Source organism: Lathyrus oleraceus, chromosome 1 (genome assembly GCF_024323335.1).
Source record: "Lathyrus oleraceus cultivar Zhongwan6 chromosome 1, CAAS_Psat_ZW6_1.0, whole genome shotgun sequence".
Lineage (NCBI taxonomy): Eukaryota > Viridiplantae > Streptophyta > Magnoliopsida > Fabales > Fabaceae > Lathyrus > Lathyrus oleraceus.
In genome coordinates this window covers 60,610,644-60,637,812 of record NC_066579.1, presented here as the reverse complement: position 1 = coordinate 60,637,812, position 27,169 = coordinate 60,610,644, and the positions used below count along the sequence as shown (strand labels likewise).

At 34.4% G+C, this 27,169-nt stretch overlaps 1 protein-coding gene and 1 long non-coding RNA gene across 4 annotated transcripts in view; one reads left to right on the top strand and one right to left on the bottom strand.

Moving 5' to 3' along the window:
* Positions 1–1,533: 1,533 nt before the first annotated feature.
* LOC127115096 (LEAF RUST 10 DISEASE-RESISTANCE LOCUS RECEPTOR-LIKE PROTEIN KINASE-like 1.4) overlaps positions 1,534–27,169 on the bottom strand; it is a 97,711-nt gene continuing 72,075 nt past the window's right edge. The window contains exons 1-4 of one of the 3 annotated variants that reach the window (XM_051046755.1): positions 8,244–9,442; positions 3,239–3,271; positions 2,863–3,138; positions 1,534–2,728 (exon numbers count right to left, since the gene is read on the bottom strand). In XM_051046755.1, the coding sequence (XP_050902712.1) occupies positions 1,803–2,728; positions 2,863–3,138; positions 3,239–3,271; positions 8,244–9,231 (2,223 nt within the window). In that variant the 5' untranslated portion in view covers positions 9,232–9,442 and the 3' untranslated portion in view covers positions 1,534–1,802. Of the gene's footprint in view, positions 2,729–2,862; positions 3,139–3,238; positions 3,272–4,608; positions 5,925–8,243; positions 9,443–27,169 lie in introns of those variants that run through there. The other 2 variants (XM_051046768.1, XM_051046772.1) reach the window with 2 other exon arrangements.
* Positions 5,317–6,635, top strand: LOC127115184 (uncharacterized). Its single transcript, XR_007800691.1, has 2 exons — positions 5,317–5,466; positions 5,925–6,635. It is a non-coding gene; the product is annotated as an uncharacterized LOC127115184 (long non-coding RNA).

The following is a 27,169-nucleotide window of genomic DNA, read 5'->3' as shown; positions in this document are numbered from 1 at the left end:
GAGGAAACAAAGTCTACCAAAATTGCCGGGTATCTCCTTCCCAATAATAGATTATCAAATAGAGTGATTGTACGTATGAGATGTCTAGACACAACATAACCTTCTCTGCACTTTGCATCCAATAAATATTGAGCTCATAAGCCATATCTACCATATGAAGTCCCTTTGGAAAAAGACTTAATGCACGTCAAGAAAGTATCAACTTCAAACTCTAAAGGAGCTTCAGAGAAGAAGTTGATCAACATGGATGGAGATGGTTTGTACGAGTGTTTAGCCTCCAAAGTCTTCATAGTATGTGCATTAATGGGGCTACACCAGATGACCTCAACACTTCCAAAATCGATGTGAAATGACCATTTGCAATCTTACGAAGGCATTGCTTGAAGTTAGAGTTCACTTTTGCATCTTTCTCCTCAATATGAACTCCCCCATAGCCTAATTTATCTTGCTCAGAGCTATCCAAAACACTATCGACTAATTTGACAAGACCATTTGCATCCCTCCAAGTAGTTAAACACTCCAAAATGTTATGTTGTTGCAAGGCTTTCCGATTCTCAAATCTATGATCCTGCTTATTCAGAGGCTTGACCACATATAAAGTGCAACGAGGAAAAAGAAATAACCGAACTCAAGCATCTTCAGATCCCGACTCAGCAACCACCTTGAGAAGTAGGATTATGACATGTCCGACTCATGGCATGAATGTTCATACACCTCTCACATATCCATTGTCCAACTCCCCTTAAAGTCTCGTCGAATATGGTAACCAAATCAAGATCATTCTCAATAGTTTCTCGAATTGTGTTTTTGTGTTCGTCACTGTATAAGTGTAGCGTCTTAAGATGTGACACCATGCAAGAAATACACGTGCTCTCGTCCTTGCCATCAGGCAACAATGGAATTCCCGTAATGAACAATGCAAACCTCCTATATGAATAGAAACCATAGGACAATGCAAAATTCTGCTTATCCCCTACTCAATGCAAAATAATTTTGGTTGAGGAATTTCAACAAACACCTTGTAGGCTGCAGCAATAGAGCATTTCCCCATGGTTGCCATACTGCCTAAATCAGCTCATATGCAGCAGTAGATGAAGTTGAGTTGTTGGAACCGAAGGGGACTGTTTCTGCAGCTCAGGTTGTTATAATAATCCCTTATGATAAATTAGTTATAATAATCCATTATGATAAATGATTATACGTTGGTTATATATAATGTACTTCAAATCATAAAAACATATTTTTGAGGTGAATATTTCCGGTAGTTATGTTTCATTTCACAACACATTTTTGAGGTAAATATTTCCGGTAGTTATGTTTCATTTCTCTTTAGTGATATCAAACATCAATACAAAATACTATTGAAAACCATAAATACTGGACATTCAGGGCTTGATTGATACAATTTTTATTTACCAATTTTGAAATAAAATTGTAATGGTTGAGACTAGACGTTTGGTGTGGTCGGTAAATCACCATTCAAATTATGATAAACCCAAAATACAAAATATTAGTAGTATTAAAAAGAAGAAAGAAAAGAAATTCATCATATATAAACTTGTAAGTATTACAAAAAAATACATACTATTAAACATCTAAATAAAATCATCAAAAGATGAAGTTTCATAACCAAGGCAACTTTATATCATCTATATATACATCTCGATTTCAAAAAGTTATCTGGCTGCAACTTGGTGAATGCTACAGGTTTGATAAACTTGGTGATTGCAAAATTTCAAAAATATAAACCTTGTATGGATGAAGTGTTGAAAACTATCAAGAACATATCAAACCAAACCGATTTATCCACTAGTATTCGGTGTTGTATAATTGCTCCGAACATTCGAATCAGGTGATAGTGGAGGTGGAGCATGATTCAGCAGCACAGCATCATCAGATAAACTCGAAATGTCCATTACCTCGGGTTGGTTTTTATGCTTACCGCCATTTTGAATAACCTTTAAGCTTTCCAACACTTCATCCATGGTAGGTCTCATATCTTTGGAACTTTGCAAACATTGAAACGCTAACTCTCCCATGGCAACTATCATTTTCTTTACCTTAGCATCTGATTCAAAACCGAGCGTAGGATCCACAATTTCATGCAATGCTTGGTTTTGAATTCTGTTGAGTGCCATGCTAGCCAAATTGATTTCATGCCTATGTCTTGTTATATCAACAGCAGGCAAAGATGATATCAGCTCAATCATCACAACTCCAAAGCTATAGACGTCACTTTTATCCGTAAGTTGGTAGCACTGATGGTACTCAGGATCCACATAACCCGGAGTCCCTTGTGGAGCCGTTGAAACATGAGTTTGATCGTATGGAAAAAGGCGCGAGAGTCCAAAATCCGCTACCTTGACATGAAAATGAGCGTCGAGAAGAATATTATTTGTTTTTATGTCTCTGTGAATGATTTCCGAAATATGAAGATACTTCAACGCACTTGCTGTCTCCACGGCAATATTCATTCTAATAGGCCAAGTAAGTTTTCCTTGTTTCGCGTGTTTACCACGGAGATGATCAGCGACAGTTCCGTTAGAAACATACTCGTAGACAAGTAGGAGTTCGCGACTGTGGCGTGAAGTACATCCGTATAGAGACACAAGATTTGGATGGACTAATGATGCCAAGATTTCAACTTCATTCTTGAATTGCTCAACTCTTTTGTAATTGTTCTCATATAACCTCTTCACCGCAACACTTCGCCCGTCATACAGTTTTCCTAAACAAGAAACATCATTCGACAGATATCTTCGTTAGGATCATATAAAGTTTAAAAATTCTAAATACAATAAACAAAAGGGACTATTAACTGCAAGGAATCCATTTCTGCTACGAAAAGATTTTAGATTTTACCGTAATACACCGTTCCAAAGCCTCCTTCTCCTAGTTCTTTGGATGGATCAAAGTAGTTTGTGGCTTCTTCAAGTTCACTATAAGTAAAATGTTGCACTCCAAAGTTTTGACTTCTTCCGAAGTATTGACTTCCATTCTCAGGATCCTTTGAAGTGAGCTCAGAAGAGAGGCTACGAGACTGTAGATATGACTTTGCATAAGTTTTATTCTTCCTGCGCCTATAGAAATAGATGGCTACTATAACTGCAAATGCTCCTAACACAGCAGAAGCAACACCTAGCAAAAAATATAGGAAATTTAAGTCAGTAAATTATGATAACAAAGTATTTACATGAAAAGTGATACAATAAATATCAAGGAAAGTTTGATTAATTACCAATGAGGATTTTCCTCCTCAGATTCAATTTACCTGCAAAAGTAAGTTGTGAAAGCAAAGATGAGTTAGCATTGTTCTAATTCAAAGAGAATTTTTCACTTGTGTATAATAAACATAAATATGTACATTTTGAGGAACTGTATTTGAACACAAAGGAGAAAAAGAAATTAGTAGAAACTTCACACCAAACTAATTATAAGAATGTTTCCAAAAGTGTTACCAATATCGCCACCACAAATTTTGAGGTAGGACTTATCTTTGCAGAAACATAAGAACTTATAATTATCAAATCCACATCTTCCACCACTTTTTTCACAAGGTTGACAATCAGGTGAAGTCCAATTCAAAACATATCCCATCTTCAAAATATCAATATAATTCATTTTCAACAAACTAGTGAAATTAACACTAGTATTCAGTACCAAAGGTTCATATTTTGATAATGATTTTTTTGTGATATTGTTGAGTTTGTTTTAGTTTATAGGTGGAGTATCCATGATAGTTGTCAAAACTTCCACAATGGAAAGTAGGTGCAATAACTTAAGATGGAAGTTTGCATCTATGAAACATACAAAAACATACAAAAACAACAGAAACACGACACCAATACTGAAATATTGATATTGATAATAGTTTTAAAAAATTAATTAATTAAATAAAATCACATGTGTTGATGTCGGTTTCAGATACTAACATTTATACAGACACATCTGAGATGTCGGTTCTACAGTTGAATATTAATTTTACACGGTGTTGACTAGAAGCTATTTGAACAATAATACCAAGATTTATGAATTCAAACTTGTTATTAGTCTTTTCCAAGGAGAAAATGAGTGGATGAGATGACTTAAATTTGTGAAAGTAATTTGTAATGGAAAAAAGAAGAAAGCAGAAAATGAAGTGTATGATTGTGAAAGACGTGTTGGACCAAAAGAAGGAAAACCAGGACTTTATTGCACATGCATACAAAATGCAATTCAACAACTTGTTTGACAAATGAAATCACCAATATACCCTTAACAGTAAGATGTAGTAGTAGTTGTTTCCAGATAAGCTGATTAAGTCAAGTAAATTGAAGGACAAGTCACATTTCCTAAATTCCTTAATTTATTATTTCCTTGACTGAGTCATGAAAATGTTAACCTAGGAATCCTATGATAAAAATGTAATCTTAATTTAATGTATATGTAGATAAGCTTGAACCAATTCATTGACCTGTTCCACTAAACAAATAGCCAAATTTTCAATCAACCATGCATACACTAATTATATATTTTTTCTAGTGAGATACTATTACTAAACTAAAAAGTAAGAGATTCCTACATGAGTCACATTTATTTATTTGTGAGATAAAGGGATAGAAAACATACTACTGTGATGATAAGAACAGTGGGTTGAAGAAGCATGGGATCCATCTGGGCAATAATAGCAAGAGGACTCAAAATCATCAATGTTTTTCAATCTACAATCACCTTCTTGATTTCCCAAACACTGTAAACATTCCTCACTAACAGTATAATTCACCTCAAACCCCTTATCCAAGCCACTTACAAGTTCATCACGGTTTAAATGATTTTTCTCCATGGAAAAATCTTCTCCTACAGGCACTTGAATATAATTCTCGCAATCCCTTAACAGCCTCTCATCATAAGCAACAGAATCAAATACTTGATTCTGAGATCCACAAATAGATTCTATATGTAAAAATTGAGAGAAATTGGAAGGACAATTGAAGTATATGTTGATGGTTTTGACGTGTGGGAGATAGTGAAACAGAGGTGAAGAAGACAAAACAATATCATCAAATTGAGGAGAACAGAGATTTTGAGATAGGTCTGTTCTCTTGAGTTTGATTGTATGTTTCTTAGTGTTGATGTCAAGTACTGTGAAATTTTGTGAGAATAACAGAATGGTAGTAGTAACGTTTTCATGGCAGTTTAGGTAAAACGGGCTTCCGGCACCACAGTAAGTAGAGCTATCTTGTCCCCAAAATGGATAAAAGATGTTGGTGATATTTCCGCAGTTGTAAGACTGTTGCTTACAAATTGAATAACTGTTTAAGGTTTGAGGTAGTTGTTGTGGTAGAGAGTGGGATAGTTGTGGGAAAAAAGTGGTTATTATTAATAACAAGAAGAAGAAGAAGAAAGAGATGATCATAGGAATATTGATATGATTATCCATTATGTTGAGAACGAAGAAGAGAACAGCAAGAGGAAGAGGAGGATGAGGTTATGTTTTAAGGCAATTCAGTTCATTATGTTTGAATTTAGTTATGTTCTCAGTCCGTCAGAGAGTCAACTCAAAAGTCACCCACGAAATTTCCACTCTCTTTCCATGCAATTTATTTTTTTCCTTTTTAATTAAATTTTTGACTAAGAAAGGCACTATTTTCAAACTTCAATATATTTCCTATAGAATTTACATACAGTCTACTATATTTTCCTTTTTCCTAAGTTGTCATAAGGCTTATATTTTCTATACTATTTCAAAAGTAGACGAAATAACTATTACAAATTCAAACATAAGTTTTTTTTTTTTTTAAGAAAAGTTTATGTGAATTGGATTCCGTAGCTTCAATATGATAGAATAGAATATTTATTATAATTAGTCATAATTAGTTTTCTATAATTATATTGTATCATAAGTAGATAGTTAACATGCTTTCCATTATCTTACATGGTATTAGAGATGAGGTAGAGGTTGCATACACATGAGGATGATGTCCTAGAATGCCTGGTTGCTTAGGAGGACGAGCAGGGCGTGTCCACTGAGAGGTGGGATACGAACACGGCAAGGCACCTTATATTTTGGACTACACTTATCCCCATCTCCCATTACAAAGTTTATCTCCTACATTGACGTTGATTGGGGTGGATGTCCTAACACCAGACGTTCTACATCTGGTTACTGTGTTTTTCTAGGTGACAACCTTATTTCTTGGTCTTCCAAAAGGCAGTCAACTCTCTCCCGTTCCAGTGCTGAAGCTGAATATGGGGGAATTGTCAATGTTGTCTCCGAATCGTGTTGAATTCGCAATATTCTCCTGGAACTCCATTTTCCTTTTCCTCGGGCCACTTTGATGTATTGTGACAATGTTAGTGTCATCTATCTATCTGGTAATCTTGTGCAGCATCAACGCACTAAACATATTGAGATGGACATTCATTTTGTTCGGGAAAAGATAGCTCGTGGTCAGGCTCGCGTCCTTCATGTTCCCTCAAGACATCAGATCGTAGACATCTTCACCAAAGGACTTCCTCGCATTCTCTTTGATGATTTTCGGACCAGTTTAAGCGTACGTGAACCTACTGCTTCGACTACGGGGGTGTGATAGAATATAATATTTTGTTATAATTAGTCATAATTAGTTTCCTATAATTATATTGTATCATAATTAGATAGTTGATCAAATTTTATACATATATATATTCTATTCAAATCAAAGAGAAAAACACGATTTCCATTATCTTACACAATACAGTATCTCAAACTCAAAGACCACTTATAAAAGTACTTATATATTAGCTATAGAGATATTTAAATAATACTCACTAAAGAGACTCCTAGGATATCTTGATATGTAAGTCAACTCCTTATCAACCGATCAATCTAATTTGGCGTGAGTCAAAGTTTGAACTCTACCTCCAACCTAACTAAACTATGTTTGGAATTCTTGAAAAACTTCGGTAGTGAAGGCACGGTTGTAAAAACTAGTACTTGCTACTCAAAAATCATGGTGGAAGGGTGTAAAAGGTGAGGTGGCGGTGCCACTCCACGTTTCTAAACACACACTAAATGAGTTTTTATAAGTTGAGGTAAGATTTGCATATACTATTCAAACGCGTTTAGTGCGAGCATAATATATAATAGCCTAAAAAAATCAACTCTTTACCAAAAAGCTATAGAATCGATTTAAAAGTATCACAACTCTATCTTTTTTTTAAGGCAATTTTAGCTTTATTTAGAATATTTGATTAATTAGGTGTCCAAATAAACAATTTGTGATGATGCAAGAATGGTTAGTTTCATCATCTATACCAAAAATCAAACCAACAAATATGTTGTATAGGAGTTGGTGAAGAAATTTAGGCAAAATAAAAAACAAGAACAACAACTATAGAGGCAAAACACAAATCTGTAGTTTGTGAAACCGAAACTCCATAAGTGCTTTCTTAAACCACAAATTATAAGTCATGGATCATTATATCTTTTGTTCTTAAAAAGAACTACACTCATGATTAATTTTTTATGAAATAAATAAGAAATTTTTTATAAGTCAATGACTAAAATATATCTTAAACTTAAACTTTGAGAGAGAAATTTAGGTTTTCCTGTTTGAAAACTTCAACACCATATGGAAGCATATTTCCCTTTTATATTCGTTTGGTAAGAGTTGCTATCATCTTCCCATCAAATCCTATATTTTAACATCCAACCACTAACATGACTTTTTAAATGTTTATGTTCATTATTCTTACTAGTTAATCTTTAAAAGTCAATGTCAGCCAACTATCAATAACATTTAAAATTTTGAACACGTTAGTATCTTATGACAGATTCTAAAATAGTTTCATACCCTATTTTAATTTATTTACATATAATAATATAACTATAAAAACATCTACACATGATGAATAAAAATATCAAAGAGAATCGTTCTAACCAAAATGCAATTTTCAACAAGCAACAAAACTATTCTACATCATGCTATGAAGCCAGAGTGGATTTAAGTCCTAGTAAACAATTTTGGATTCTAAACTAAAATTCAATTTCACCAAGCAAAGGATGAAAATGTTCATATATAAGTGATTATTTCTAAGTATTTCTAATTCAAATAGATAATGTTGTTAATAAACTGTTAGGAAATAAGTTCTAAACTGCAAACTTATTGAAATAAGCCAAAATTAGCTTATAAACTCTAGATATATTCTCTAAACACACTTTAAGGTTAAGATTATTCGACAGAATAATCTAATAAAATATCACGAGAAGGAAGAATACATACGCGAAGTGTCAGGCTTTTTTGAATCTGGATTAGAAGATGGTTCTAATGCTTGAAATGGTGTATTTCCATATGGCTGTTGTAATCCATATGATGGTTCTGCTAGAGGGGATGGCGCCACAGGTTTATACAACTTGGATCCTATGCAACCCGACTCATCCGGCCAAATCTCAGTCGTTGAATTGTCGCGACAAAATCCGCAATCACCATAAGATTGTTGATTAGGACAAATACACATAAATGCACTTTTGGTTGTATTGTATCCACATCGCCCACCAAATTTCTTGCAATAGTTACATATATCGTCGTCCACACCACTCCACCCAACCTCAAATCCGTCCTTTAAAACATTCACCGTTGTACCGGAATCATCTATGATAGAGCTTTTTGGTCCATAAACTTTGATATTGTTCTTACACTCTAGGCCCGTGAAATCCGCCATTTTAGTACTTAGTATTAAGTATGCATCTTGAGGTTCACTATCTATGAGGCAAGAAAACTTTTGAGAAACTTCTGAAATCAGAGGCGGCCCGTATGTATTGGTAGGAAGAGGGTCACATCCGGACAATAGAGTATAGCTCTCATCATTGGAAGTGTACTTGAAGAAACCCAGATTCAATTTTACATTGGTATCAGGACAAGAAGGAACATTTGCAGCATCATAATTCCATAAATCCAACCTTGCAATCTTCAAAACCTGTGATGTTTGATTCATATCAATGATATGAAACTTTTGTGAGTTGATGTCAATAGTCAAGTTGTTTTTCTGGCAATCAAGCGTGAAGTTTGGATGACCACAATAATTTCGTTGACTGTTCATAATCCAAAATGGATAAGTGATGTTGGTGAAACTTCCACAGGTAAAAGGTGCACATGATTTGTAGCTCTTAGCATCACTAGTGACATGTATTGGGACTAAGAGGAAGAGTGAGAGGAAGAGAAGGATGTTGATGAGGAAGGAACAATGGGGTTGAAGAAAAGATGGAGACATGTGTAGAGATGATGAAAATTGAAAAGTATACGCGACTCAGAAGATTAACCTCTGCAGTTACGTACCAAATCTAATTCATATCTTTTGGTAATACTAATATCATATGTTTGAACCAAGAATAAGATTATGGAGGAAGAGAAAGGTGTTATGAGATGAAGGCTAAAGGAAGTAGAAGAATATTGGTGATAGAATTTTGAGATGGCCTAATTGGCATAAGAAAAGGTGTTATGTCTTAGTCTTAATGGAGAGGCAAATGACCAAACTACCTACCACATTCTAGGTGTAAAAGTCAAACTAAATGGCTTATGATTTGTTTGATAGTATCTTTGTAAAAATGGTGTTGACTTTTAATAGGGACACAAGAGGAGTGGTTCTAATATTAAATTTTGGTTTTGCAACCATAGAGGTTGTTTTTCTCATATAAGTCATTTTTTTAAACAACCTCCAAAATAGTAATAGAAAATGAGTTTAGCAAGATATGCTAAATTTCCACAATATAGCTTATCAAACTTTGAATACTGTGTTTAATATCTGATTGCAACTCAAATAAAATTACTTCAAATAAATAAACACCTTCTGGATTTCTTTTGTATAACTAGGGCAGTTTCTCTTGATTGTTTTACAATTCACCTTAATTAAGTTTATCTTAATGTCATAAAAGAGAATTGAAAATTAAAAAAAAAATCAGTCATAGAACATAGTAGAAGCAAAGCTTGGAAAGAGTCTATTGGCAATTACATAAACAACTCAAGTGATGCGCTGTAAAACTGCTGTCCAAAACTAATTGATTTGATGATTATACTTTCGAATATTTTCACCTACCATTTTATTTTATTTTAATAGTTCTTCTTTAGGAGGAACAAGTCTACTCTCATAAAAAGAAAACAAAAATGGAAGGAACAAGTCTCTACTCTCGTATTAATTGGTTGAAGATACAATATACAATCTATCTTTTATGTTATCACCTTAAATAGTTTATTAAATTTATTAAATTGTTATGTATTAGCACTATTAAAATGGATAGGATCACAAATTGATTCATTTACCTTTTTTATTATTTTAAGTTTCAACTCAATTTCGTTAATTATCTCATCTCATTATATTATATGAAAACCAACGGACAGGAAGAGACAGACTGACGAGTTAAATGTAAAATAGTATTTATTTTATATAAAAGTGTTAATAATGATTCATTCAACAAAATAATATAATAGATGATCCATTAATAAATTACTAAACGAACATATGGTAGGATTTCTTGTAAAGAGAATGAAAAATATAATAAATATGTTAGTATTTCTCATTAAAAAATCTATTTAGTCTCAACACATAGTTCCTAGAGTAAATCTAAACTATTGATTCAAAGTGACTAAATAATTGATACATTGTTTATCATTCAAAAGACATGGTTATATTTTTTTATTGGTTGATTTTGAAAATTTTATGTAAATAACCTATATTTTCAATTTTATTCTCATAATAACTATCATTTTCAAAGTAAATCAATTTTAAACAAAAAAATAATTTAGAACGGAGATGTGTTGTCAGATATAAATTGATGTCTCATTAAAAAGAAGAGGTGTTATCAATTGAATTGACGAATATAAGCGGTGTAGCCAATCCATTTGGCAACTGCATGCATTGCTTAAGAGTTAGTGCAAATTGATCGGGCGTCTTTGAACAAGATCTAAATGGTGACATCTCTTCTTTTTTACATGGACACGCCAATTCAATTGGAGACGTCTCTTATGAAATACATGTAGTCTTCAATTGGGTTGGTTACAACACATGCAATCGTCAATTCAATTGATAATAACTCTTATTTTTTAAATGGATGCATCAATTCATCTGACAATATTTCTTCATTCTATTTTTTTTTAAAGTTTGTTACTTTGAGAAATATGTCAAATGATGGTTATTATGAGAATAGAATTGAAAAGATAGTTATTTGCCTAAAATCTTTGTTGATTTTACCCTCTCTGACCAATACAAATGACAACCACTCCACATTAAAAAAATTAATATTTCACATAAGGGAATTATTTCTCCCGTTTTTAGGGTGCTCATGGACGTCCGAAATTGTCCCTGAAACTTAGAAATCTACTTCCGAATGCACCCCAACCTAAACTCAGTCAATTCATAAGTGAGTTCGACCCGCTTCTTTCGAAAAAAAAATACTTCATAAATATATCTCCATATGACCTATGAAAGTGCATCTCCAAAAGGGGTTTTAATCAAAAACGTGCAAGACTCTCCCCATTCTTCATTTCCAGCAAACTCTCTCAAACTCTTAAACTTTCTCAAGTCACTTCCAAGTCCCTACTCTCAACATCCAATTAATCATCAACTACACTTTTGGTAAGTTTTTAAATTTAAGTGTTTTCACATTTAATTTTCTCTACATGCATTAAGAAATAGGAATAATAGGTTGTGAAATATACATCAATATATAGGTGGTTATAGTCACTATTAGGTAGTGTAACTGAGCAATGTGTTTTGTGCATTGTTGGTACCCTGCATTTTTGTCATTTCCATTTTTCTGAATTGCAAGTTAATACAGAAGTGCACTTCCGTATTTGTTTAGAAATTGATTTTCAAAGAATACAGAAGTGCATTTCTATATTTTGTTTGTCTGCATTGTTTGGTTTTATTTTCAATGTCACCCATCTAGGTTTGACTTTTTCTGTTTTATATTGTTTGTCCAGTTTAAATATAGATAATATGGTTGAAACCAAGACAGGTTAAGGCTCGACAGAGTCTTGCATCATGCATTGATTCACGTGGAAAGAGTTTGACCGTCGCGATCAGCGGTCTATGCGAGTTCATTTGATGCGGATGTGTAAACTTTTGGGGTTCATGCATCTCCCACTTGTTCTTCCTGGAGGAGGCAGGTGTCACCTGTTGTTGCCCCGGAAGCCTCGCATGTCCAAGTTGATGCACTTTGTTGATGTCGTTCCTGAGGAGTTTAGAGGAGGCCTGTATGACTTATCATTGTTTCCTTTGTATGCAAACTATGCTGCCAAGCATCTATGGGATGTAGAGGTAAATTTTATATGTATTTATTCTTTGAAACACATGTGTTATAATATTAGTTTTTTGATGATGATTTATTTTTCTGCAATTTTGTGATCCTTTAAAATGCATCAACATGGTTGGGAGATTGCGAGGTTGCACAAGCCCAAGGAGCAGTGGTTTCATTCTCTATCTTACAGCTATATGGGTTGCGAGATTTATGCATGTCCGATTATTCTACTACTAACCATGGTATGTTGTCAGTGTTCATTGAGATTTGACACTCTGAGATTTCATATTTTCATATGATGCATGGTGAGATGTCTATCACATTGGATGATGTGTTATGCATGCTACATTTTTCGATGAGGGGAAGATTATTAGACCATTCCTGGATGGCCAAATATGTTGTATAGAAGATGATGGCGGTCTATTTGGGGGTTGGTCTAGCGGATGCCCTAAAGGAGATTGAATACATTATAGGGGTTCATGATAGATTCAAATTCCTGGAGAGCTTGTATGCACACCACCTGACTGCGGCAATGCAAGCTAAGGGTGATGATGAACATGTTATGTATCACAAATCATGTGCATTGAGGTCATACCTAATGTACTTGGTTGACACGTCTATATTTGTGGACAAGAGTGTCGATTACGTATATATGGTTTACCTCGGATACTTCGCTGACTTTGAGCAGATTCATGTGTACAATTGGAGGGGCGCTTGTTGGTTTACCTATAATCCAAGTTAGCTGAAGGTTGTCTTTAGAAGATCAAACATATGACAAGTAGTTGCACGCTCATGATGATAATATATTTGTATTCTTTACTATTCATGTACCATTTTTATAACACTTGTGCTACGTGTTAGTACCTTAAGATTGGCATTAATTTTGTAAAACAAATAATGTACTCACCTCTGTTGTTTTAATATGTTAGGTTAAAGAAATTCAACATCTGGACCAACATGTCATGTAAGATGTCACGACATCGGGACTGTGACATCTCACATGTGTATCAAACTGAATCAGTTAATTCTGGTTTGGTTTGTGATTAATTAGGAGATCTGGTGAATATCCTAACTCCCATGTGAAGATCTTGAAGATTCAATCAGAAGATTTGGTAAAGATATTTGGTAAATATACAGTTTCCAAATAGAGAAATCTTTTAGGAAATAAAAGATTGATTGAAGACCTTGATTGGAGCAAAAGATTTCTGCCAGCTCTGTAACAGCAAAGAAGAAGATTTGCTGCGATTTTTGAAGGCCCAAATCCAGTTGGGTGGTTAGGTTATAAATAGGAGATTGTAACCTAGGTTTTGTAAGCCTCAAACAATGTAAAAATTAGAGGTGTGTGTATGAGGTAAACCTCCCAACCTGTGGGAAGGTTACCAAGTGTTTCTCAGTGCTTGAAAGCATGAGATTATTTGTAACTCAAAGCCTGTAGGCAAGAGTGGTTATGTTCTTGAACGAAGCTGTGAAGCAAGTTCAAGTTGTTTAAACATTACATGGTACTTGTAATGATAGGAATGGAAACTGGAGGTTTCTATCTAGGAGTGCCTAGGTATAGATTGCATTGGGTAGGGATTAAGTGAGGAGTTGTAAACGGGGGAGTTTAACTCTAAATTAATACTGCTAATAATGGATCTTCTTCCTGGCTTGGTATGCCCCCAGAGTAGGTAATGTTGTACCGAACTGGGTTAACAATTAGTGGTGTTTTTACCTTCTGCACACTATATTTTGTCTGTTATAATTCAGTCTATTTCTGGTCTGTTCATGAAGGGAATAACAGACTTGACACATAGCCTGCAGTCAGATTGCAAAACAGAATGTTATGACATTCATTATTGACTGCTATTACTGATAGACTGGTTAGTCTGTTACAGTTTATCCATCTGTAATGTTGTGACAGATGATGTTCAAAACAATGTTGAGACATCATGCTTAGAACTGGGCAGGATCATTAATCATAAGGGCTATGTTTGATCCCTACTGTGTGTTTGCACTAGATGGACAAAATTGGATGTTCTTCTTCCCATGGTGGTATATTAGCAGATGTCGTGACATCTGTGGCTGAGTGCACCTGAGTACTGGAGTGTAATTATTATAATTGTCTTGCTGTTTTTAGTAACAGTGTTGGATCAGATGTCATGACTTCGTGTAGAACATCTGTACTCTGACTATACCAGAATTTCAATTGGTATCAGAGCAGGCATCTTGTTCTGTTTCTGGATGAGGTCCATGGGTGATACTTTCTGGTATCTTGCAAGGAGTTATGTCAGTACTGTTGTTGGAACCTGTGAAAGGTTCTGTGATTCCCCTGAATGGTCCCTTGAAGTAGGTGGTTGGACTATTCATAACAGGAACTATGTGTACCTGTCTCTGGAGGTTGGCAATTAGCCTTTTTGTGGAACAGCTGTGCTAGTATTGAAACATATTCAAACTTGGTATGTTCTTGGAGGCTGATCTGGTGAAGTGTGTGGTCATAGGTTGAGTTGTATTATGATTTCCGCTGCATAATACCTGGCAAAACTCAAACTTTGATGTAGTTTCCCCTCATGTGGATGAAAGGCTGCTGTGTTCAAGATTTCATCATAATCTACTGAAGATGTCAAAGATACTTGAGTCTCCTCAAGTCCACTCATGATGACGTTCTCACTTCAGGATGGTAAGAATCACCTGATCACTGATTCTTTTACTCTCTTGGGTAGTGTATATGAAGACCTTGAAGACTTTCAAGGAGGATTTGTTTCAAGGAGGTGGAACTAATGTTCTAGGCGATGTTAGAACATGTTGTTCAACAAGTATGCAGCTACTGGTTGAAGAACAGATGTTTTTAGGTGTCAAACAAAGGGATACTTGTGTTTGGAACCTACTCCTGACCTGGAAGAGGAGACATCTGTGGGAGCTAAGTTGACAAGGGCAGGGTCAACTATGAGTATGCTCAAGAAGGTCACTTTTAGAAGTTTGATATCTAAAAGTGGAGTTGGTTGAAATGTGACATTGTGCAACCTCATGCTGTCTGTCTTGGATAGTTGCTCCTGGAAGTACTATGTTGTGTTGGAAGACATGTCCCCTGGATGTTAGAAGTCAATAATGGGGCAACCTGATTGCTATATCATTTAGGAGGATTAGGACCATGAATCTTGTAATTCAAACACCACGCTCAGAAGTGGCAGTTCTCTCAAGGAGTGAGAATATGAAGATTCAGAGATTGGTTGAGGTAGTATGCTCTGGCAATGCATACCTACTATTGACGAATGTTATTGTCTTTCACCAGTACTTATGGTCAGCTGGAGTCTGATTGGTGTGATTGGAGTATGTAGAGGTTTAACTCAGAGAGTTAGTTTCCACCAATAAGGGTGATGTATGTCATGGTGAGACAGTTGGGTACAATGCATGGATATTGGTGTGAAGGTTCCATGATTGTTAATTTGAGGGGGAGTTTTTGTTAACCTCCTCACGTATTGGTCAGCCTAGGGTCTGGTTGGCTGCTGACCTGTGTCACATGGGTTCTGGTAGTTGTGTGACACATTTGCAAGGAAGAATTCATCTCTCTCATTCCTAAGGGTGAATTTAATCAGGGAAGTTTTTCAAAACTGTTGAGGTACTTGCAAGCAGAAGATGTTGACACTAGAAGAGTATTTTCAAAGTATTCTTATGGTAGAAGTATCTGAAAGGAATATTGGGAAAGGATTTAAGATCAATGTCTACTTGTGCCAAGTACAAGTATTTAATTGATTATCCTTGGAGCTCAAGATAACTGATATTTTTAAAGATGTTGGAACATCTAGTCTTCAAGACCCTGTGCAGAATCACAGGAAGGATAATACACTGGAGTATGATCTATCACTTTGGTGGCAGCAAAAGCATATGATCTCTGAAAAGGTTTCCTGGCATGAAACATGTTCAGCCTTGACGTGTACAAGAAGAAGAAAACATCATAGTCCTGATGGTGGTTACTTGGATCAGTTTACCTCTGATCTAGGTAAGGAAGTGCATTGGCTAATGCACACTGTGGAGTTAAGAATAAGTGGCAGCATTCTTGACATCATGGAAACAACTTTGCTTGAGGAAGTGGAATCCTTGGTATAGCTGAAGGGACAGTTTCTAACTGGTCCTTCTGAAGACTCATGCATCAGAGTGTCTGAGGTCTTTGGAGAAGAAGCAGGGATTCATCAAGGTGTGAGCTTGGATGACTTAACTGCAAACCTGCAGGATGGAGGATGTTTACTCAAACTTGGTCCCACAATCAAGTCTATGAGAACATTGAACTCTTGTTCTGTGAAGGGAGGAAGTTATTTCAAGTGGCAGAAGAAGGAGCTGAATTCAACAGCTAGATGTCAAAACACAAGGTTATGACATTTGGTTCAACATCAGAATCTTAGTTGGTGATGTGGCACATCAACTTGAGATAAAAGGGTCTACTGGGTTGTAGATTGGATACTTCAAGAAGCTTGAAGGTATAGTCTCACTTGGAAGGTCAGAATATCTTTGGGAGAAGTCTGATAAACGTGGAGAGGTCAAAGAATGGCACTTGACTTGTTTCATATGAGGATTCATGAAGGAGGTAATCAACCAGTGGCAATTGGTCTATCTCAGAAGTGAGTTCGTAGGATCAAGACAATCAGCTTATGGCAGCTGATTATTCTTGAGGAAGGTCTGAGACAAACTACTTTGAGCAGTAAAGTAGTAAGTTGAAGACATAATGAGGTGTTTCCTTTTCATCTCTTGGAGCTTGTTGCTGGAGTTAAAGAAGATATGCAAGGCAGGATTGTTTCAGAATGCCACATACAAAGACAAGGCTTCTGATATTGGTTGTACCTGCTGGAGCTTATATGGAAGACATATGTTGCAGGATTGTTTTAGTTGACATACTCATTGTCATGGTAACTGATATGGTTGTACCTGCTATAAAAGGAAACTGGATTATGCAGGATTTTTCCAGATGTCAGACCCGATGTCATGACATCCGGTACACAGAACATTCGGTATGAATGTCTGGTGTTTTGTGATTGCACAATTAGGGGGCAATCATTGGTTGATTGAAGATATGGCTAGCTGGCGCAATCTATTAGGGATATCAACCAGATTTGTTTATTTCCAAGGAGATCTTTACAACTGATATGAAAAGATCTGATTGGAAAATATATCTAGGGTTTTCAAGATGTCCAATGCCTTTATAAAAAGGAACTTAGAAAACCTGTTTGAACACACAACCAATACTGAACGAAATTTAGAGAGAGAGCTAGGGTGTGTGTCTGGTTTCTTGTGGATCAAGCTTGTGATTCAGTGATATCTGAAGAATATCAGATGGTGTTATGTTGTTTTCTGTTCTGGTTAGAAGAGAGATTGTCACAGAGTGTGGATGTGTTCATCCAAGAAGGTTGAACAGAGGGCGTGCTCTTGAAGACATGAAGATGCGTCTTATGTTTTCCATTCATCAAGTGGTCTGGGTTCTCCTTGAATCAGGAAGTTTGTAAAGGTCTAACCTTGGGGTGTTGGATATGTTCTTCTCCAAGTTTCAAGAGGAGAGTTGGTTGCTCATGACAAGGGGAGTTCTTTCCTTGCACTGCAAGTAATCATCAAGCTTGTGGTCTATGTGTTCTCAGAAAACAAGGTATGGAACCTTGTTAGTTAGTGAGATGATGGGGCGTGTGTCAAGGGTGAGTGAGCAGAAGAATGTCTGACCTGATGTCATGACATTGCCTTGGACAATATTGTTATTTCCTTCTGAATCTTCAGTCATAAGGAAAAATGGAAGAGGTGCACAGATGCTGATGTTATAGCAGATGTCAGTGTGACATTCTGGCTGGTACAGGTACTGGAGTTACAGTAGCTGTGATTTGATGAATGCACAGATTTAGGGGGAGAAGAAGTACCCTGGTGCATTGTGCATTTGTGTGTCTTACTAGTTGCATCCATAACTAGTAATTATGATTGTTTCACAGATTAAGGGGGAGGAGAAGTACCCTTGTGCATGTGTGTATTACTAATAGCCATAGCTAGTAATTGTTTTTCTACTTCTGCTAGTGATTAAACTACTGGTGTGTGGTTTAAGTGCTGCTAGTTTGCCTTGTGAACAAAAAGTACAGAGTGTTCACAAGATGTCATATGTGATGTCTTAACATAAGATATCCTATGTTCCTGCTGGAAGTTTTATAAGGAAATGTGGATGTGTGGTGCCAGATGTCAAGCTACCACTGGAGGTGAGAAAGTGGTCTTAGGGAATGGTGACAGGGAGAATATATGGAGAATGCAGACAAAAGCAGTATCAAATGTTAAGACATAGCTTGTAACGTGTCTGACAACATTTATGGAATAGTCTTGGAACTGCTGTTTCTGGAAACAGTCAAGAGCTATAAAAGGTATTCAAAGATTGTCTGGGATATTGGTGGTGATTCTCTGACTGTTTCTCAGCATATATTTATGAATCTTGACCAAGCATTTACTCCTACCGTTAATTCCTAAGCATGGTCTGGCCTATTTAAAGGATGTTTCAGCATTCCTCTTCTCACAAGAGCGACATTCCATTCCCTCTAAACCATGGGGTTTGTTAAGATCTGGGCATACTGCTCCTGGATCTGGTTTTGTGAAGGTGTTATATATAAATGTTTAGCTAAAAAGGGGGAGAGAAACATTGTCCTGAAGATGCACCAGAAGCAAGCAATATCTGGTAGCAAGGAGAAGATGGATTCAGACACAAAAGTCACTAACTGGGTATATCAGTTGTGTCTTGTGATCTGAGTTAAGAAGACAGTTGTGTCTTGTGATCTGAGTTACATTACATATGTACTCAGCATTACATATTCTTCAGGAAGCCCTACTGCTGAGGGGAAGGGCTGTGGTGGAGCTGATCCTTGTACATCTTCTTCCTCATGTACACCAACAGTGGTGGTGGCATTGGGGCTATCAAGGACAAAGAGGAAGTGCAGGCCCACATTGGGTTATTTGTTTTAGCTAAAATTTGCCAAAGGGGGAGATTGTTAGTACCTTAAGATTGGCATTAATTTTGTAAAACAAATAATGTACTCACCTCTGTTGTTTTAATATGTTGGGTTGAAGAAATTCAACATCTGGACCAACATGTCATGTAAGATGTCACGACATCGGGACTATGACATCTCACATGTGTATCAAACTGAATCAGTTAATTCTGGTTTGGTTTGTGATTAATTAGGAGATCTGGTGAATATCCTAACTCCCATGTGAAGATCTTGAAGATTCAATCAGAAGATTTGGTGAAGATATTTGGTAAATATACAGTTTCCAAATAGAGAGATCTTTTAGGAAATAAAAGATTGATTGAAGACCTTGATTGGAGCAAAAGATTTCTGCCAGCTCTGTAACAGCAAAGAAGAAGATTTGCTGCGATTTTTGAAGGCCCAAATCCAGTTGGGTGGTTAGGTTATAAATAGGAGATTGTAACCTAGGTTTTGTAAGCCTCAAACAATGTAAAAATTAGAGGTGTGTGTATGAGGTAAACCTCCCAACCTGTGGGAAGGTTACCAAGTGTTTCTCAGTGCTTGAAAGCATGAGATTATTTGTAACTTAAAGCCTGTAGGCAAGAGTGGTTATGTTCTTGAACGAAGCTGTGAAGCAAGTTCAAGTTGTTTAAACATTACATGGTACTTGTAATGATAGGAATGGAAACTGGAGGTTTCTATCTAGGAGTGCCTAGGTATAGATTGCATTGGGTAGGGATTAAGTGAGGAGTTGTAAACGGGGGAGTTTAACTCTGAATTAATATTGCTAATAATGGATCTTCTTCCTGGCTTGGTATGCCCCCAGAGTAGGTAATGTTGTACCGAACTGGGTTAACAATTATTGGTGTTTTTACCTTCTGCACACTATATTTTGTCTGTTATAATTCAGTCTGTTTCTGGTCTGTTCATGAAGGGAATAACAGACTTGACACATAGCCTGCAGTCAGATTGCAAAACAGAATGTTATGACATTCATTATTGACTGCTGTTACTGATAGACTGGTTAGTCTGTTACAATTTATCCATCTGTAATGTTGTGACAGATGATGTTCAAAACAATGTTGAGACATCATGCTTAGAACTGGGCAGGATCAATATTCATAAGGGCTATGTTTGATCCCTACTGTGTGTTTGCACTAGATGGACAAAATTGGATGTTCTTCTTCCCATGGTGGTATATTAGCAGATGTCGTGACATCTGTGGCTGAGTGCACCTGAGTACTGGAGTGTAATTATTATAACTGTCTTGCTGTTTTTAGTAACAGTGTTGGATCAGATGTCATGACTTCGTGTAGAACATCTGTACTCTGACTATACCAGAATTTCACTACGCCATTACTAAAAATTCATTTGTACCATTTTCGGGCATTGATCCACCACCACTTCCAACACATGTCTCGTTGGTCATATGTTGATGACTACATTGAGGATATGTCACGTGCTTGTGCACCTGTCCCTCTCATTTGGAATCGGTCGACCGAGCCCTTGGTAACGTATCTTGACCGCACATCATCAAATGATATATGTTTCTGGTCGTACAACCTTCACAGTCAGACGCGTCTCTGGGGAGACATAACCCTCTACTATGGATGATTGGTTTTGGGGTCACATCTGATGTATCTACATTTGTCTGAGTGAGTCATGCGCCAGTTCAGGTATATGCAGGTTGTTCCAAGAGACCCCTATGTATCTGCTCCTCCTACTATGGTCAGAAGAGATGTAGATGACATATATGATGATTTCCTTAATCTTTATGTACCAACTGAAGCACGAGGTGTCGTATCTCTAAATAAATGGAGTTATGCATTCAGCTACATCTAATGGTATTTCAGAGTGTCAAGTCCTTACATGACACCATATGTCTAGGGAGAGTCACCTAGGTCAGCTCATTGGAAGATATTAGAGGAGGAGAAGACTATGATCAGCTCATTGTAGATGACATTCTAACTAGGCACATACAACATTGCAGTACAAGAGGCACCAAAGGAATAGGGGGTCCGACATATGCAGTATTATAATATTTGTATTATCGATTATGGATTGTATTATCTTTAGTTAATTTGTTTTTTTAATTGTATTATTGATTCAGGATTGAGTTATTATATAAATGATATTTTCATCTTATTAGATAAGTGAATAGTTTAATTTATAAAAAAAATATTATGATAGTGTGGTTATATTACATGGTCTATTACATCAGTGTATTTGTAAAGAATATCAAAATTTACTATTAAATGGTGATTACGGAAGTGTATGATTGTGTTTATTACAGAGATGTATCTCTAGACAAAATTTTGACAAAATGAAGGTGTGATCCAGTTACGAATGAACGTGCATATGCAATTATTTCGAAGATACATATCTAGATTAAATTATGGCAATAACAGTGAGGGTGTTGCTCAATTACACATTAACTTGGTGTAAATGAGTGTGTCCAACGATGCACTTTTAGAATTCAAGATGCATTTTTCAAAATTTCATAATCCAAACACTTAAAACGGAAGAAGTAATCTCGTGTTTTATATCATAGGATTCTATCTGCACTCCCTCCTTATACACCCCCACCTCATATTTTGATTGAACTAAATATTATACACTTTTAACTTTTAGTTAAAAATTATTTTTTATTCACAATTTTTTTTCAATTTTTTTTCTTTATACCTAGGTAGATATGCGATAAAATACATAGTTTTAAATATATAAATGTAATGTTTCCTATTTTTTAGTTAAATATGTAAAAATAATTATTAAAAACAAAATTATTTTAAACATAAAAAATAATTTATTTTAAAAAAATTCATATTGGACTTGTGGCTAAAACCGACTGTAGTTAAGTTTTCCTCATATTTAATATAAATATGTGGTAAAAATTCATTGTTTAAAAATACATATATAATTTTTGTTATTTTGATGTAAACATATACAATAACATTGCATAGTTTGAAAAATATGAATGTAATTTATTTATTTTTTTTATTTTTTTAAGTAACAATAGAAAAAAATTATTAAAAAAATTATTTTCTTAAATCATTTTTACTAAAAGGCTAAAAAGGTAAATTAGTCTTTTAACACAAATCGAGAATCACAAGGCCAAATAGATTACTCCTTCTGGAGCTGCTATCTATCTAAACTTGAAAATTTTGTTGAACTTTTACTTTCTAGAAGTAAATATTTTAGTGAGCAAAATGAAGTTTTAATTATAAAAAAGAGAAAAAAAAATCTTTTTATATAGATACTTCCGAATTAAAGTTGGAAGTGAGAATATAGCGTCGTGTATCAGAAGCCACAGACCCAAGTTAGTTCATAATTTGTAACCCACCTGTTGATGATCCAACCAAGTCTTAGATTACTTGGATAAAAAATATTAAATACATGGCGGCATAATAATAAACTAATTTAAAGTTGTGTTCACAGGATAACATGTTTTTTATAAATTAGTGTCCTATTTATAGTTTTCTATTTATAAGATAATATTTATTTTTTAAGTTTATTAAATAATCAATCCTTATATCGTATCAGATATATTAATTATTTAACAAATTTAATAAATATACACACATACAGGATCAAATTCGTAACATCTTCGGATAACTAAACTAAAAATAATATAAAATTTTGTCACTAAAACTACAATTATATTATAAACTGAAATAAAAAACCAAAAGAATATAACTATGAACGGTACATATGTAACAATATATACATGTGATTTAATCATGCCAACATATAATGATAAAAAAAATTGAGCCAAAACAATTCTAATTGAACAACTAAACAAGTTAAAAGCAAAGAAATGTACCTTTTTTGCAACTCTTAGCAACAACACTACCATTTCCACATATGCATGTAAAGTTCTTACTCTCTTGACCATATCCACAATATCCACCAGAGTTCTCACACTTAGCACAATCCTCAAACCCTTTTCTCCAATCAAGCACAAACCCTCTCTTCACAGCTGAACCAAACCCATTAATCAAATCATCAACACTACCAACAAAATCACTTACCTCATCAACCTTAACACTCACCACAACATGATCCTCACATTTCCAATTATCATAACCAATTTCACCTTCATCACCATCCACAAAAACATAAGACCTCAACTTTTCATCATTACTAACTCTAAAGCACCCTATAGGGTCTAAATATGGAGGATAAGAGCTACAATTGAAGTAGAAACTAAGATTCAAATCTAGTTTGCTAAAAGACAAGGGAAGGTTAGAAAGTGTAACGTTTTTTCTTACCCTTGGACATTTTTGATCCAATATATCTATGTCAACAAGGGTGATTGAACTATTATCATAGTTTATATCGGTAACATAATATGTGTCACTTGGAAGATTGATTATGGTTTTGTTGCTTTTGGAGCATTCAAGACCAAAATCAGGATAACCACAAAATTGATCTCTAGTGTTGATTGTTTGGGACTTAATCCAAAAAGGGTAGCGAATGAAAATATTGCCACAAAGAGAAATAGGACATAGTGATGATGATGGTGATGTTGTGTTGGAGCTATCAGCATAACATGATGTTATTATGAGAATGATGGATAATGTAAACAAGGTTTGAGAGAGTTTTGACATGGTTTAGTTTGGGAGCAATAATGAATTTGAATGAGATGATAGTTGCATATATTTATAGCTATTGATTTTTTCTCTGTGAAGAATCAGTCAAACGAGTTTTTGTGATTAATTAATTAATTAATTAGAGGAAAAAAGTTAGAGAGACAATTTGTAAGTGTGAAAGGAACCTATTATCAAGTGGCAACTAACAAAGTGATAGTAACTCTATGTGACCTTTGGTGTGTATGTTCTTTTGCTGATTTTTTTAAGGTAAACTTTTTGGTAACCAAAAGTTTTGATTGGGGGTATCAATAGCTTTGATGAATGAATTACCAGACTGAAAGACTTGAAGTCAAAGTTATAGAAGAAGTCAAAACTGAAATTTATAAAATCTTGTGAATGATGACTGAAGACGCGGTTTGCATATTTCAATGGATTATTTTATTTATTTATTTTGAATTTCTACTTGGTTTTAGGAAAATATCTAGGATGTAAAATGCAATACGATGCATTTAGGAAAATATCTAGAATATAAAATTCATGAACGCGTGCCCGTCACGGTCCTTTGAATATTTTATTACTACTATTGCATATATTGTACTTGTTTACTCCTTTTAGTCACGAAGGAAGTAAAATGCAATACGATGCTGTTACTTGTTAGGAAAAGCAGAAACACCAACAATACACAGTAATCAAATAAATAACATAAAACATCATTGTCATTGGTAATTATTAAATCATGTATTTCAAAAATCGATTCTGTAGTGAAGAATTCGATTAGAATATCAAATCACTCATCAAAATATTGAGTCACTTGTTAAATATTATCTTTGATATTTTTTAAATAAAAATAAAAACACTCCCTTAATAATAGCAGAGGCGTATCAACTAAGTTGACATACTACAGAGAGCATCTGAGACACAATATAACAAAATAGATGAGAATTTCTTAATTCCCTTTATATATTATTTAGTCATTATTTAAAAAGATTAAAATGTTTTTAGATTTGGATCATACATCTTCGGACGCATTTTAAATTTATAGAATTTTAATTTTATATTAAAATGTTTCGAAGATGCATCTTTAAATTTATTTCAAAGATACGTTTTCGAAAAATATTTGAATTTAAATTGCGTCAGAACCCTTTTCATTTCTCATTTTTAAAAAAACTCAACTTTATCCAACTCTAAAAAAAATTCATCAAACTATCAAACTTAAAGATCTTCAATCAATCAGAGACATCATCCAACATTTAAATAAAGTCTAAATTAAATTTTTGATGTTTGGATAAGTTTTTTTGAGTTTTTGTGTAAATTAGTAGAAAATGATGATTTAGATAAGAAATGAGTATTGCAATGCAAGAATGTTAGTTTATACATACGTAAAACATGTTAGTTGGTTGAAAATCACGATCAAACCATTATTTTTGGGGTTGCATCAGGGATGGAGCCAGAAAATTTAAAATGTGGGGGGCAATATATATAAAAATAATTTTAATTTATATATATATATATATATATATATATATATATATATATATATATATATATATATATATATATATATATATATATATTATCGGCAAATAAAAATTAATCATATATATACTAAATTATTTTCTATTATTATTATTCTTTTTATTATTATATTTTTTTCTTATATTATTTTTAAAATATTTTTCCCAATATTTATATTTGTACAGATAATTGAATATGAGTGTAATTTTTTACATTAACAATATTCATAATAATTTAACTATATTAAAATATAATAAATTATTTTATATGTAAAGTATGTATTATTTTTAAAATGAATATTATAACTATAATATATTTTTAATCAATAGACGAAATGGCAATAACTATAAAAATCACGTAACTACGAGATTTCAAGTTCAAATCGAAATAAAGATTATATGTATTTATCATTTACTAATTTAACATAATCTTAGACACACAATTGAAACATTTTTAAATATGAAATAAATATTATATCTTATAATATGAAAAATATGAATAAATAAATATAATATATTAAAGTATTGATATAATATAATAATTTCAACTAAGATCTATAATTAACAATTGTTTTACCTTTAAAATATAGTTAAATATGTGCAATGAATATTAAAAATATATGTAATTACGTTTTATATCAATAAATATTACATATAAAACATAATCAATATTATTTTAAAAGTTTGTATTTCATATAACACATAATTAATTATGTGTTAATTCTGTAATTGTCTTACATATAGTGTTCTGTGATAAATTTGTTTTTCTTAAGAATTTAACCTATAGCGCATAACCAACTTTTATATATTAATATTACATATTTATATATGAAAGAGTGGAATAGTAGTGGAGGCACATGCCCTCTTAATCTTATGCATAGCTCCGTCCCTGGTTTGCATCATTGCCTCCATTGAAGGACCTGGAGAGTTGTAGAAAATTTTGGAGATGCATCTCTGAAATTTTTGAATGTTTAGTTTCTCAGTAATCAGAGATGCATCTTCGAAAATTCTCAGTCTGTTTTTTTTTCTTTTTTTCTTGCTTGTAGTGTTGCTTTTACTAATTGTCTAGTTTACTTACAGACATTATGGTTGATAAACACGATAGACTCAGGCAAGGGAAGATTGCATAACATGCATCAGTGCGGCGGGAGAAGAGTCGGGTTTTAGAGGCTCATGTTCGCTCTAACCATGCGGAGACATCTACTTCTAGGGATCATGCTTCTTCATCTTTTTCTTCCCGTAGGAGACGAGTTTCACCTAGCGACGCATCACTCCTTCCATCATCTCACAGGCGTCAGGTTTCACCTATTCAAGCACCAGAGATATTCGAGTCACCAGTGCCACCTCTGACGGATGATGCTTCTGAGTTATTGCCACCTCCGAATGCTGATGCTACTGAGTTAGTGCCACCTCTAGATTGTGAGGCTGCTGAGGATGATGATGCAAAACCACCTTAAGCATTCAGAGGAGGCTTAGTAGAGTTGTCACTACAATCTTTGTATCCAAGCCATACTACCATACATATCTGGGAAGAAGAGGTAACATTAGTTGAGAGATTTATGGGACATTATAAGGTACAATGTACTTGAGAGAATTATGGAACACCATATAATATAGTGGAAAACAACTCTTCAAGATAAATATCATTTTTCCATCAGAACATGTGACAACCAGTAGAACTACCGGACTATCAGAGCATACAATCAGTAGCAATAGCCATCTTCCAGTTACTAGAGTTAATCACTCGCACCAGTAGCAGAAGACATAAGTATCAACATTCAGATGCTTGCACATAATCCATTCAGTCGCTCCAAACTAAACAGACAATCATGCAATCATTCACAGACTTAGTCGTGCATG